Raw genomic sequence first — 15,760 nt, 5'->3', positions numbered from 1 at the left:
TTGTCCGCCCAAGTTTATTTGTCCAGGCCTTCCTCATGCTGAATTACAGGCTGATCCAGGACTTGATAAAACATGACATATGGAAACTATAAATAACCTGGCTGAGCCTCATCCAACAGCAAAATTTTACTCAAATCCAATTCACAAAACATACCCAATATGTTACCTAGCAATTCTGACTGCAGGTAGTACTGTAAGCTCAGTGTAATCCACTTTGAAAAGTATTTATTCTTACAGACATCGAGTTTAAGGTGTCGTGCTGCCCAGTGTTAAAATATGAGCACTGTTTTCTTGTGCTGTAACAGAGCATGTTTCACCAGTAGCATAAATTGAACTGTTTGACTTCTGAAAGGATAATATTTTCAAGAAGAAAGAAACCCGAATAGACCTTTTCTGGTAATGTAAATGCTTGTGTCTGACTAGAGTACTATGGTAAAATCGGACAGTAGAGGTACCAGTACATAGTACAACTGATATCAAGAAGTAAGTGGGACCAGAGGGCGTTCGGATAGTAATTCTTACAAATTGTTTCTTAGACTTTCCAAATCCAAGAAACCTACAAAAAATCCCTTGCCCCCTTTTAATTTTAATACACAATACACAGTACTGCGCTGTACTGTAAATACCAGAGACTGAGGGCTGAATACCACATGTTCTATCTATGACAGCAAGGCTGGATAATCTAGGTTGTACTGTATTTGAAGGTATCAGAATGGGCAATCCTCACCCATTGTAATGTCTGTACTTCCCCCATTCAGACACAGACCTGCAGCTGCGTCGGGACGGGATTTTTTGCCAGAGTCTGGTGGGTGCAGTCTGCACCCTGTCTGAACAGCTGCTCACCGCACTCAACTTTCGCTACAACAACAGTGGGGAGTACGAGGAGGAGAGCAAGGAGGTCAGCATGAAGTGGCTGGAGCAGATCGCTGCCATCGGAGTGCTCCTGAACTTCCAGTCCATGCTGTCCCCTCATGTGGTAAGCGCTGCACCAGCCCTCATCCATTTCAGAATGGATACTCCATCCATTTTTTATTGTAGTTATTAAAGCACTTGAACAAAGCTGCTCTTGCCAACCAATGAATTGGCAGTCGCTCGATACAATAGCATTAATGATGGTTAAATCACTTATTTCTCAGGTAATTAGGCTGCTTTATTCATGTTTAACAATTAACCTAAACCCAGTAGATCTAGGCACGCACCTAATTTGAATGTTTCTGTTAATAGAAGGAAGAGCGCACCATGCTTGAAGATACCAAGATTGCCCTGCTGGACTTGGATAAAGTCACTGTTTACTTCCGACAACTTGAAGACGAATGCCTTGTTGCAAGTAAGACGTCTCTTCCTGCAGTATGCTAACTGTAATTATCAATAAGTGAGTTGGAATATGGACTCCAACAGTATATTAGGGTGCCTCTTTCCAGATCTCTAACCTGTTTTGTTCTCTCGCTCTCCAGACACATCTATCTATTATCATGTGGAAGGAAGCAGACAGTCTTTGAAAATCACACTGTATCTTGACAGCTGCCATTTCTCAGAGCTGCCCACCAAGTTTAAGAACGGAGGCAGCTTGAAACTGCACACTGTACTGTTTACAAGAGGTGGGTCTGAACAAGTCAATTGCATTGCAAAGAAAACCTGCAAGATGACAGTTTCTCTCTAGTGGTTAATAACAGCCACTGAACCTTGTGCAAAGTAATGCGTTTATACACATCCCTTTCTAATGATTACTGCATTTCGCTCATCATATATTGGGTTACTGAATTAAATGTAGAATATTATTACAAAGTGGGGTTTATTATTATTATTATTATTATTATAATAATAATAATAATAATAATAATAATAATAATAATAATAATAATAATAATAATAAACCATTAGAACATCACAGTAGCCTGATAATGTATTGCAGTATACTCTTGTATTATATTTTAGAGGTGGAGAATATCATTGCTGTCATGCATACAACATGCATGTTTCCTTAGTTACATACTGTAAGCAATGAGAGCCAGCACACAGTGAGCTGAACAAGGAATTTGCACCAGGCTGCTGATTTACATGGTCCATGCCCCCTAAAACTCCCCAATTTGACATTACCAGTATTGTGTCAAAAATAACATAAGGTACAGAAATGTTACGTTCTTTGTGTTCTTTGATTTCAGAGAAGAAACACATGAACAAACTGTGCAATTTCAGTTCATCTGTATGCAGATTTCAACAGGTTTGCCGTTTCTTCTTTTCCATAGCACTGGAAAAACAAGAGAGCCCAGTTTACCAAGACAGCGTCGCTTTGGAAGAGTTTGAGCAGCAGATCAACACAGTCTCCCTGGAGAAGGTCAAATCTTACTATCGGAAACTTAGGTAAGACTGTGAGAATTCCACGAATGAACAGTTCCCAGTACTTATACCTTTTCAATGTAAACATTTGAGTACTCCCAGTTTTCATTGACATAAATGACTGACCCATGTGGGGTGAAAAACTGGAACTTCAATTGCTGGAAAACCTAGTGTGGTGTTTATCTTTTGCCAGCAGGGGTCGCTGTGGGTAGTGTAATTTTAATATGCTTGAGTTAACTCTATCTACATTTTGAGAAACTACAGCCCTCTGTGGTTTTCCCTACTTGACACTATCTTTAAATACCTGTGTACATTCATGATTGGTCAAATTTTCTATGTGGTATGTTTGTTTTCTTACAGTATTTCAGTTTCCAATTCAGCTGACCAGCTGAACTATTTCCATTGTACCAATAGATTGTGTATGAACTGTAATGAAATAGAACAGTGTCTTATTTACTCTTTGCTGTCACCATTGCTGACCAAATGTGTCATGATTATATCTCCTTAGCTGAGACAGGGATGTAACAGAGGCTCAGACACTACAGTTATACATGTATCTAGTTATGTACTACTTTGGTGAGAATGTGCACTGTATGTCTCTGTATGGTCAACCCCAGTTAGACCAGTATATTGGTTAGACTAGAGAAATAAACCCTACTCTAGTGATATCAGATGATTGGCTGATTGGTTAAAATGAGATCCGCTTCGAGGTTTTCTGCTCACTGGTTGGTTTCAAGAGTGAACATTGGATAAGGTTTGTTTTTATTCATCTTTTTTTTTTTTTTTTTTTTTTTTTTTTTTTTTTAGGGCATTTTACTTGGAGAGATCCAACTTGCCTACAGACTCTAACAAAACTGTCCTGAAAATAGACCAGGTAAGCAGCATTGCTAAGCAGCCTAACAGGATTCTTTGTTGGCTGGCTTGAACATATGGATTGTTTTTATAGCACAGCTGGAAGAGATTGTGCCTTGGCTACGGTGATATGACCAAATAGAAAATCCCTTTAGTTGGCACAAAAGCAGTGTTTATTTTGCCTTTAATGCTTGTTCATCTGTACTTCAAGCCAGACTAAATCAGAGCTGTCAAATTACATCCATCTGAAAAATTACCAATAAAGATTCTGGGAAAATAGTTACTCTTGCGCTTTTGATGCAGAATGACCATTTGTGTATACTGAACCAGTTCTATATCTACAGTGAAGTACTGCAATCTCTGCCCGCAGTTTACATGGCTGTGAATTTCTCTTTTTAAGCAGTTTACAATGTTCACATGTTTTGTCTTTTTTATTTTTTTATTGCTAAATAGTTCCTAATTCAAATTAAATTAAGTTGACTTTTCCATCCCTGTGAAAAAAAAAATATATATATATGAGAAGAGATTTTAAATCTTTCTTGACACTTGTATCTTGTTTTACAGTGCTTTCAAAATCTGTAAAGAGCAATAATCTGGTTTCCTAATGTAATCTTAGAATTGACCACAAGGTGGCAAAATAGGATAAGAAATTGAGAGAAATTGAACTGCAGCTACATAGTGGACAAATTGTACATTATCTAGAAACCACATAAGCATATTATTTGTGTATTTTATTATTTATTTATAAATATATAATTACATTTTCCAACCATATTTTTATAAAGCACTGCCTATTACCAGAGTAGTAATTCTAATATACTGTATTTCTGTATTATTTGATCTGTCCCCAGCTTCTCCGCCCACTGAATGCATTGGATGATCTGTGCAGACTGATGCAGTCCTTGGTGATCACAAAGCCAGGGTCTTCAGGAAACTCCAGCAGCCATCCATCTGGAGCCAGTCTGCTCCCTGTTTCTTCAGAGTTCTGCAACCGGCTGGGCGCCTGTCACATTGCCATGTGTGCCACCGGAATGCAGAGGTACCAGAATAGAGAGCTGGAAATGTCATGTTTAACCTCATCCCCCTGCAGACTAGTGTGTGCCTGTTTGACTAGCTCAGTGATGTAAGAGATAGCACTTCACAGGTACGCTTGTGGGAGCTGGAATGCCACCTTATAGTCTTTTATATAGCTGAGCAGGGCACTAAAAATATCTCTTGACTCACAGCCTCCAATGGCATTAGGCATCCTGACCAAGTTGTGTTGTGATTTGATCCCCTTGCAATTATTCCCTTTTTATTATACAGTGATGCTTACTACAGCTATAAAACCTATGCCAATGTAGTAAGTGACCCCAAGCACCTAACATAGAGGCATTCATAGAAATAGGTGGATCCCGTAGCCTGGGCTACATTGCTTTAGAGGCTCCAGGTCTCCATTTTGAGAACCACTGTAAGAGAGTTCACAAAGCTATACCCCAGTATAGTAAACTGATGGCAATTCTTCACGTGAAATTAAACAATTGCAATTGAAAAGTACTTTGCATGTGCTTTGTGTAAACTGTTTTAGTAGAAGAACTAAGGCACTACCCATACAAAATATGATTGCATTGTCCCCTGCTTGTACCGCAAAACTGAACATATTACTTAAGTTAATAATCTATTTCTTTTGTTTTGTTTTGTTTTCAATTTAGGTGCACCCTAAGTACGTCCCTGGAACAAGCAATCATATTGGCACGAAATCATGGGCTGTTACCTCGGTGTATAATGCAAGCAACAGATATCATGAGGAAGCAGGTAATTTAGATCTCTGTGTGTGTGTGTGTGTGTGTGTGTGTGTATATATGTGTGTATATATATATATATATATATATATATATATATATATATATATATATATATATATATATATATATATATATATATATATATATATATATATAATTTTTGGCAAATTACAGTTGGTATTTCTGATTGCGTCCAGTTGTTGGCTCCATGGAGCCTTGCTGTAAATAGAAAATTATGCAATGTCAGGGTGCTGTTGCCCAGCTTAGGTTATTCATACACCTGCATGATTTAAACATTTCTACACAACACACAAAGCTTGCTGAATGATGCCTTTATTTTAACAGGGGACAAGAGTTGAAATATCTGCAAAGAATTTAAAGGTGATGGATCAAATGCCACCCACTGCACCACGGTAACTATTTATTTTATGTTCTTTTCTTTTTTTTTTACTGTACTCTGTGTGCATTACAGTCAAAATGAATAAAGCCACAACTCAATTATTTAGTTGTCCAGCTTCAAATGGGCAGGAAGACAACCTCTATCATACGTGTGTGTCATTCACACATCTTTGCATTAAATACACCTCTTTTAACCATACCTCTGTGGCTGTAACTAATCTTTACATTTTTAAAAAAACTGCTCTGGCACTCGCTACAAGTCTTAAATAAAATATAATCTGTGGTCAGTAACACTTTAATACACCAAATTCGGTAGGATTCAGCGCTTGGGTTTCGGTTTCAGGTTACACGTTTACACCAGTTTTTGAGTGATATTTGCAAACTCATCACGTTCTTTTATTTCTCCTTTTGTTTCAGACTTTTCAAGTTGTGCCTGCCACCCACAGATGGGGATCTATGAGGACCCTAAATGTTTAGGTGAAGTGACAACACTGCCAACCATTTAATGGTAATCATGGGACAGACAATTTTGGCATAAGGACTTTGAAGAAAGAAGTGGATTATCTTTTAAAATGAGCACCTTTGCACACAATGCAACATAGTGATTGATTTCAACCACTGTACATGGTGAGAGCTATCTACAGGCAGTTTGCTGTAGCAGCAAACCACCATCCACCAACTGTTTACTTCCATGGGAACATTCTGAAGGCAAGCAAAAGCTGCAGAGTTTTTAGAGGGAAACAAATACATTGTTCTCTTACCTCGAATGCCTTGGTTCTGCTAGAGCATCATTTTGCTGGTTTAGAAAATGACACATGTTATGTATTTAGTTGGATTTAGCATTAACTTGCCTTCAACCACAATGCCTCTGTCCTGCAGAAATAATCATTTTTTGCATGCAGGTACAAGAATTATAACTGGAAAATGCGAAGAAACAAAAGCATCAATTTGATGATCCTGAAATATAGGAACAACGTGACCTGACGCGTTTACATTGTAATCGAACATTGCATTGCATTGCTATTTACTGATTCTGTTTGGGGCATACCGCAGATATATAACGTGCCAAGCATGACTCAGTCTGCACTAGCTGTAAATATTTTAGTCTACTTACTTTGAAGTATTCTTATGTATTTAATGTAGATTAATATAACTTGCTAGGCACATTATTATTATTATTATTATTATTATTATTATTATTATTATTAGTTGTAGTAGTATTTCAGTAGGTTCAATGAAAGAAATAACCAGTATATAACATTCCAAACTATTTCCAAGTTTTTATTTTTGAAATTTTACATTGTGGAGCAGTGATGGTGCTTGGAAGTTGCAGTTGGTTTGTTAAAAGGAAATTCGTCAAGGCAGCCGGGAATTGTTACCATGATGCAATATCATTTCCTTACTGCTTATTAACAGCTAGCTTTCATCCATCTTCAGGGATCTAAGCAGCGTTGTGAGCACTTGTCCTCTTCGACTAGCTAATCTGTTGGAGACAACCATTTTTAAGGGTTCTTTTTTTTAATTTTGATTACAGTTTTGTTTTTAATTACGAGCCCATATAATAGATTACAAATCAAGCAGATTTTCAGGGAAGACATGAAGTTAAAAGAACTCGTGGTCTTTACTGTATTTTAAATGTTTATTTATGTACATTTTTATCATTAAAGAGATTTTATTTGTGTCAGTGGGACCAACATATAGAATTAATATATGCTTTCAAAGCAAAGGAAGGCATCTATATAAGTTAAGAAGCATTTCTTTTAACAATAAAGGTATGGCGTATTTAAAGCATTTGTGATACATTTATAATAATGTTGTACATTTGAACTGTTATAATCGCAAGGTGAAATGAATAGTTTATTCAGGTACATTCTATATATGCTCTTCTGTGTTTATTTAAGTGGCTGAAAGAATGATGGTTGCTGTTTAAGTTATCCCCTGTCACTAATAAAAGATCATACAACTCGCAGGGCGACTCAGGAGTTAGTGCAGGAGATATGTGTTTACACAATTGGTTACTTTCAAAACAAAATAAACTGTGGAATATCAGTAAATTTCTTGGGCACCATTTTGACTCTGTCTGAGATGTGAACATCAGTGGTCACAATTCCAACCTAGTGTAGGTGGAATGAATTTAAAAAACAATCAAGCATAGAGCACAGTGTAATACCCGTCTGGGATGCCTGCTGATTCAGTCTGATATCAGCTAGAAAATGGGAGCAATCCAGAGGCTGTAGGAATGATTGTGATTCGGGTTATAAACATCTACCATAAGGGTGGGTGAACAGTCTCTTGACAACATTTAACCTCTTAAAAAAAAAAAGAATGGAGCCTGAAAATGCATTAAAGCCATACCGTGCTAAATGAGTGCAGTTACAGGAGTAGATGTTCAGATGTGTGTTACTTCATCATTGTGTGTACTGTTAATGGGCATTATTACCATCTAGTTATTTAAAAATATCGACATTATTCCATGTACCTCCCTGCCTTATTACATTTAGGCTTATATGGGATTATTACATAACTGTGTACCAATTTTTAAACAAGGCCATTTTCTATTTAGTGTATGCAGGGTTTTTTTGTTGTTGTTTTGTTTTGTTCCTTTATGAACTTCACCAAATGTAAGGTAATTTTAACATAATTCCTGTTTTACACGAGTATTAGAAACTATAGAAACTTGAGAATTCAAACAACATATTTGTTTTATTGTATAGTTGTTTTTAATAGCGTCATTATTTGTCTCACCAGCTTGTGGGCTTAGATTTAATTGCACATTTAAAAATACAAATTGTGTTGGAGGGGTTTTAACCCCTAAATAAAGTAGTTTCATTCTAAACCAAGATTATCTACATACATCATTCAAAAATAGCCAAGAATCTGTATGATCTATTACTGAAATACATCCCAAGCTCTCTTTCTGATTTTTCTTTTAATAGCTAGTAATGTTGAAGTTAGCAATACTAAAAGAACCTTACATTGAATAAATGAGCAGTATTCTTTCTAAAAAGGGCAACTGAAAAGAGCAGTCAAGAACATTTGTAGAGCAGTGGAGATATGACATTGCAGTAATTGGACAAATCCATTAAGCTCCATTCAGTATCCTATTCACAGAACGTGCACATCATTAGACATTGTGTTGCACAAGAAAGTATGCCTCTTTGATAATGTTTGCTACTTGGCAATGACAGATGGTGAAGAGTTAATATTTACCTGGTGCCCGTTTCTCTCTTTTCTGCTAAATGATAATTTCTGCTATATTACCGCCATATGTTTTTTTTCTTTATTAAAATGTATTGCAATTTCTAGGAATTGGTTTGATATTATATGCACACTACCAATATTGCAAAGTTTGTAAATAGTACTACAAAGGTCAATTATTGATCATGAGCTTGGATATTTAATGGTTACTATAATATAAATAAGGTGATGTTATTGCTTTTGATAGAAGTTTGAAAGCTAACATGTAATGTATGACAATCATGTTGTTTCACTGTTGTTTGGTATACAGAAAAAAACAAAACCTTGTTCAAATTGAATTCCTCTTTCTTCCAGTGCAGAACCCAACTACAAAGCAGAAGAGACACAATTACTTTTCTTTATTAACATTTTTTTGCTAGATAGTTCGTCACTGCACAATAACACACATGTTAAGGCAAGCACTGTCACTTGCAGTAGTTGAACGAGATCACTATTTAAAAGTCACAGGTTTCTGGTTTAATCTAATGAAAGCCAGGATATGTCTGTTAGATATAATGGGTTTGCACTGCTGGTTTATTAGAGAAGATTAGAGCACATAAATGTTTTCATCTTGGGTGCTTTTCTGAAAATGACCTGGAGGAAGAGGGAAATATACATTAACTTGAGGGAAACAAGTCATTCAGTAGATTTGTGAACCATTCAAATGAATGAAGCGCATTGCCAGTGTTGTGCAGTATTGATCAGCGGTGCAGATATTCTGTTGATATCTAGTCTTTACATTCAGAAAATAATGTTGGCTTTGTTTTGGACATTGAAACTGCAGATGATTTCTTAACACAGATCAGCATACGATGTGGTTCACCAACATTTCTAGATAGGATTGTTGTAAGCATTTTAAAAATGAATTTAATCAAATACAAATGGATGTTTGCTGTTAATTCAGTGTCAAAAACCCAAATTACTAGTTTACTTCTAGTACTTGTAAGACATGTAATACAATGGGTCCACCAAAACAATCCCACTGCAACTTATGGATCTATAGCCATGTCATTAAAACATGAATGTATGTAAAAATACAATGGAAATTCATTGTTAGCAGGGCAGAACTGCCATGCTGTAAATCAAGGTGTAGACAACCCTACCAAATGTTATAACACTGTATATTGCTTTGACCTGTTTCTCATAAGTGTTATGCTTACAACAACACATTTCATAATACAGTTATAGATTCCATATTAATTGTTCATAACAGACCCTTAAACTGAAGTGGTAACCTATATGTGATACATTTTGAGTTGTCACTAGATGTGTACTATAATACTTCAACAGTACAGTATGGGAAAGTTGGGACTGTGTAAATAAATACGCCCTTAATTTAATTTAAATACCCCTTTTTTACTGTCCGTTATGTAGGGAAAAATGACAGACAAATTGGTTTTTGGTCAAAAACACTTTATATGAAAGATAGGCATACCCCAATACAATCATACAGACATTGCTAATAGAAGTCTGGTTTTACTAGGAGTATATATATATATATATATATATATATATATATATATATATATATATATATATATATATATATATATATATATATATATATGTGTGTGTGTGTGTGTGTGTATATATATATATATATATATATATACACACACACACACACACACACGTGCATCTTGGTTAAACACTTGTTGACTTTGGCTGCCTACCCAGATGTCAAAGTACAAGAAGTTGTATATGTCTAGCTTTTGCAGAGAGAGGAAGAGAATCCACAAGGTTTTTACTTCTCGTATTACATCTTGTTGTTAGCTGTATCAAAATATTAAAATACAAGACTTATTCAACTATCCACTTTATAGTACAAATAAAAACTTATAAGCAAATACATAAGTAATACTTAATGCAGAATGCCATCTCTACAATTAGCAATGGGAACACATTGATTTGTCTGTAGGACTTGGTGCAGAGAATGGATAGAGATGGGAGGATAAGGGGGGGTATGCAATGGTGTCATTAAATAGTGACAACAAGCCCTGTGTTTTTATCACATTCAGTTTCAACATGCTTGGATAAAAGCAATGTCCATACTTGTTTTTTCCCCCCTGTTCTTCTAATGATATGTTATTGTATATAAATTGTTTTGTTTGTAGTTTTGTGTTGTCTATAAACAAATGTACAGAAAGATTTTTTTTGTTGTTTTAATTTTTGGAAATGTTAGTTATTGTGGCAAATGTAACCTTTTATTTGCTAGCTAATAAAATTTTATTTACAGATAATGTGCGCTTGTTATGAAATATTATAAATCATACATAAAAAATCAACCAATCACAGTGAAGTATTTGCCAAGCACATCTTATCCTGTGAACAGATGTCATCCTGTACATCGAACACCACACCAATGTAATGTTCAAAAATAAAAAACACACCTGGAACCTTTAAAAAATATTACCTCAATTGCAGGAATAAAAAAAGGAAAAAAAATAATTTGCTACAATCTGAACAAAAGATGTTTAATCTTTTAATGCTACTGGTGCAAGTTTCTCTCGCTTCACGGTCCTCTTGTCCAAACTGCACAAGATTACATATCTTTACAATAAGAAGACACCTTACACGTGACACATTACTTTTTTTTTTCATTTCTAACCCGATGTCATTTTGGAATCTATCCTGCATTCATTCAATTCCGACAACAGAATGGCTGACCTTGCCAAGCCAATACAGAGCTTGATCTGAAGAGAGTGAATTCAGCTGTTTTTTTTGTCTGTCCATTGCACTTTAAATATAAAAAGAATACTCCTCGAATGTTAATGTTCTGTGTTTGTTTCACTGCCCTCTTCAGTGGTTCAGTGGTTACTCGGGCATCCTCACTGGTGGAATAACTATACAACTCAACAAACATTCATGGAGTATCCTCAACAGTTTATCTGTGATATATTCTCTGTAGCCTGAGTTACACCAGATATCTCAATACTTCATGATCACAACACAGCAGTCTCACATTTGTGCAGAGGATTTCTTCTTTGACACAAAACACTGCTGCTTGAAGTAATCTGTAGCAACAGAACGACAACAATAAGAAAATACCTGCTATTAACCAGTTAAAATGTGTCAGCCAAACAATAAAGCAACTGTAGTGTTCTCTATCTGAGACAGTCTCTTGAAATCAGCAAAATACTGACTGTATATTGAAAAGGTAAGTGGTCCATGTCAGAAACAGGCAAATCCTTGTGCAGGAGATATCTGAAATAGTGAAGGGTTTTATTTGATCAATGTATACCCCATAGGGATTAACTATTGCTGGCTGTTATTATTTATTAATGATGACTACAGTAGGTGATTAACATGTAGATTCCCAAACACAAGAGCAGCCCATTCCCAAGCATATTCTGCCTGGTTCCTTTCCTTGTTTCATTTTTTTTCTTCTGTGTCTTCAGTTCTATATCAGATGATAACTGTTTTGCCATTGTGTCTGTTTCTATGGTTACCAGTTGCATACTGTTTCTTGTCTATAACCAGAGGAACTTTTATTACCTTTGGTTTCCACTTCTCATCTGAATAAAAGGTCAGATGATCATATTAAAAGGTTATCGTCAAAATAAAAATCCTTATTGTACTGTGAGGACTTTCACTGTATGGCAAACATACATATGATACTGATATGTTGGTTACTATAAACCCCAATATATCTCTGTAAATATACATATATTGCATTGCTCCATAAATGGTTCAACCCTACATAAATTGCGTAAAGAAAAAAAAAAAACTAATTAAGTATAACTCAAAATGTGAAGCAATTTTGTGTCAGCCACTGTGAAATAATTAATTTTCTCAAGCACACTCCTTTCAGCTTTGAGGAATTTGCAGCCTGCATCAAAGTGTTATGTTATTCAGTGCTGTTGTGGTTGTGAGGGAGATTTCACAGACGAATGAATAGAAGCCTAGCAGTTATTTTGACAGGGTGATGGAACTCTGAACAGAACTGCCACCATCAATTTAATGATGGATAGCAGGAAGTCCAGAAGGGCTGGATTATTAATGACAGCCCTTGCTCTGGGCTTGCAGTCTGGGCATCTCTGGATGAATCTGTCTTCGTTGTGCAGCTGTTAAAGTAGAAGTAATCAAACACTGCCCCCAGTCAACAGTATTAGCGAATGGCGATGTTATTTAGAAATGTACTTTACCAGTCCGTAATGCCTTTTATTACATATGACAGTATTCAATTATCTTGCAGTAATTACACACATTCACGAGTTCAGTGGAAGCAGTCCAATGCCATATCCTGTTTATGGTCCACTTACCAATCTAGTTCTTTTGAACATTGGGATGTGGGCTCTTTGTTAAGCTGCATATGCTGCAACTGTATTTATGGGTATTAAAAGTAGAATAGTTCCACCATCCTGTTTACTGGGATTTAAGCCATTTTTAAGGAATACAAGGGCAGAAATGTATTGACCTGTAGTGGTGGTGAGCTGTCAGCACTACTTTCTATTCCATCTGATTTCCATGGAAGTCCTCCAATTAAATATTAACCAGGCCCAGCCTTGCTCTGCTTTGGAGATCTGACAAAATGAGGCTCAGTGCAATAGCTGCAGGTGGCAATGAGGATTATTTTTGTGATGTTAACTGCAAGATTGCCACTATGAATGAAATAATAACCAATGGCTGACATTACTGATGCTGTCTACAGTAACTTCTTCCTTGTTGGAGACATGGCAAACCAAGGTAAATGCATGATAAAACTGTGGTAAAATACAGTGGTACACTTTTAAAAGGGTAGCTATGAGAATTATTTTTCTGATAAACTATTAAAAGACTGATGTATGCATTTGAATGTGTCTTAAGCTTCTGCCTTTTGGCTATATGCATGATATAGCGCTGCCCCCTTACTTGGCCTGCCTATTTGTGCAAGCTAGTTACTGCGTCCTCATCACATAATTGCTGGAACCATGGGTCTATGGTGCAAGGGCTATCGTCACTTTTTAATTTTCTTCTGAATTTCAACCCTTTAAGACTGTTAATATTTTGTAAATGCTTTGGTTATTCATATTGGGCAGAAAAGAAACTATTGAACTGAAGGATGAAGCATTTGGCAGTCCAGGGTTGTCATTTATACCTAGTGAACATCGGCAAGGCGGTTTCAGTCAGCACTAAATCATTACTGTCAGCACGATATTTTTTTTGTAATTAAGGCAATAAAAAAGAAGGACCTGCATAAGAAATGATGGCATGAAGGTTGTTTCAGAAAATCCTTTTAAAACCACTGTGGACTGGTATATAAAAAAGTGATAATTCCCTTAGAAGAAAAAAAAATTGAACTTTGACCCATTTGAATCCTCGAGACCTTCACTTTCAATTCGAACACAATTCACTCACAGTACAGAAATGTTCATTAATGATCAACAAAATGAGAATACATTAAATAAAAAAGATGTAAAGCTGGTACATCGCATCTCAGAGAAACTGGAGAAATGGAAAACAACATAGAATGCCTGTACAGCACTGACACACTAAGTTTTTGTACATTTTATATTGCTCATCCTCGTCTTCTTTAATATTAGCATCACATATACTGCTCTGTACCAAAAGGTGCAAAATCAAAAAGGAAAAGGTAACATAGGTACACAAAAATGTGAATAATTGATAAAAATGAATCTATTATAGCAGGACGTTTCGGACTACAAGTCCTTATATAAAGCAAGCAGAATTAAATCAGAAATAAATGGTTCTTGTAAGAAAAATGACTTCCTTCTGAGACTGTTCCAATTAAGTTCTTCAGTCATGGATACAGAAAATTCTGCCAGCCTAGTACCCTTATGAAAGCATAATGAAAGAAAGGTAAAGCATGAGGTAGGTAAGCATTGTAAAGAATAGTGAGGTATGGTAGAGCATATCTCTAAACATGACAAATCAGGGTAAACAAGGGAAAAGTATAGTATAACCATGGGAAACACATGGCAAACATACCATGGTAGACTTGTATAAGAGTACTCATAGCCGTATCTCTTTCAATGCCTACTGGATCAGCTGTCTTACCCATTGTGACTCAAACTGACTTGCAACAGGGAAAAGCAACTTTTATATATTACAAGCACATTTGCATAACAAATATCTAAATAGTGGTGAATCTCAGTAACACCACTCTTTAATAAATCCTTTCAGTGATTTCCCCAGGTGAGATTTTCTGACCAGCAAACAGGCCCACAACAATCTTTTTTATGCATTCAACAAAGTAGCTTTACTAAGATCCTCCACAGTTTTGATTATGAATTATAATAGGTAATACTGTATGTATGTACTGCAACATATATTAAAAATAAAACAAATCTAAATGTGTTTTTTGTAAGCATCATTTTTATTAATTTAGTTAATTATGAATGTTGTTCAGAAATAGGATCCTGTAAAGTAATTTCATTTATACAAATAAACGAAACATGCTTGGGGAAAAACTATACATTGTGTTACCTTCCAATTACTGTACACTGCAAGTAATGCTTTCTTCCCTTGCAGGAAACTAAAAGGCCCTAGGCCTCTGCTTTAGCATTCCTCCAATCTTTCTAAGCCAGGTACAGCACCCCCAGTGATCAATACAGATTTGTGGCTTGGATCATCGATCTTTTTTAACAGTAAATATTTATTTTATTTCCAATGGTATGAACATTTATCACATGCTAATAATGCATATTTTGCTTATTTATGGTTTATACATTATTTTTTTTTTTAATGTTGCCAAAATAAAGACTTCATTGTGAAAAGTTATTGGGTCTACCTGACATGTTTTTATTTTTGTGTTTTGAGATGATGTCCCACCATGTCTTATTGTTAAAAGCTATCCTGCTCTAATCTGGTACAGATAGGACACCCATGGCTATAAAATGAATGTATCATCACCATACTATCAATCAATCAATCAATCTTTATTTTATATAGAGCCTTTCATAGTGGAACACCATCACAAAGCTCTTTACAAGATGCAATAAATATAAGAATATTTCTTACTGCATGCCCTATTCTGCCAGAAGCAATGAGGATGCTCAGTGTCCACTGATGATTAAGTCAACTTGCATGACATCTATAAAGAATTGGTCACTACAGTATATTAGTGTTGCTTGGAATGATGTGTGTGTATTATAACCTGCCTAACTGATTAGACCACACAATGCCTTGTGACGATAAGACCACCTGCCATC

At 35.8% G+C, this 15,760-nt stretch overlaps 1 protein-coding gene across 1 annotated transcript in view; it reads left to right on the top strand.

Moving 5' to 3' along the window:
• LOC121319256 (phosphatidylinositol 3,4,5-trisphosphate-dependent Rac exchanger 1 protein-like) overlaps window positions 1-10,089 on the top strand; it is a 112,389-nt gene extending 102,300 nt beyond the window's left edge. Inside the window, exons 32-40 of the mRNA XM_041256486.1 lie at window positions 759-976; window positions 1,225-1,327; window positions 1,455-1,598; window positions 2,247-2,361; window positions 3,145-3,211; window positions 4,041-4,228; window positions 4,881-4,983; window positions 5,319-5,386; window positions 5,790-10,089. Of these exons, the coding sequence (XP_041112420.1) occupies window positions 759-976; window positions 1,225-1,327; window positions 1,455-1,598; window positions 2,247-2,361; window positions 3,145-3,211; window positions 4,041-4,228; window positions 4,881-4,983; window positions 5,319-5,386; window positions 5,790-5,832 (1,049 nt within the window). The 3' untranslated portion in view covers window positions 5,833-10,089. The remainder of the gene's footprint in view (window positions 1-758; window positions 977-1,224; window positions 1,328-1,454; window positions 1,599-2,246; window positions 2,362-3,144; window positions 3,212-4,040; window positions 4,229-4,880; window positions 4,984-5,318; window positions 5,387-5,789) is intronic.
• The last annotated feature ends 5,671 nt before the right edge of the window (window positions 10,090-15,760 follow it).

Source organism: Polyodon spathula, chromosome 8 (genome assembly GCF_017654505.1).
Source record: "Polyodon spathula isolate WHYD16114869_AA chromosome 8, ASM1765450v1, whole genome shotgun sequence".
Classification (NCBI taxonomy): domain Eukaryota; kingdom Metazoa; phylum Chordata; class Actinopteri; order Acipenseriformes; family Polyodontidae; genus Polyodon; species Polyodon spathula.
This window is presented reverse-complemented; position numbering and strand designations above follow the sequence as displayed.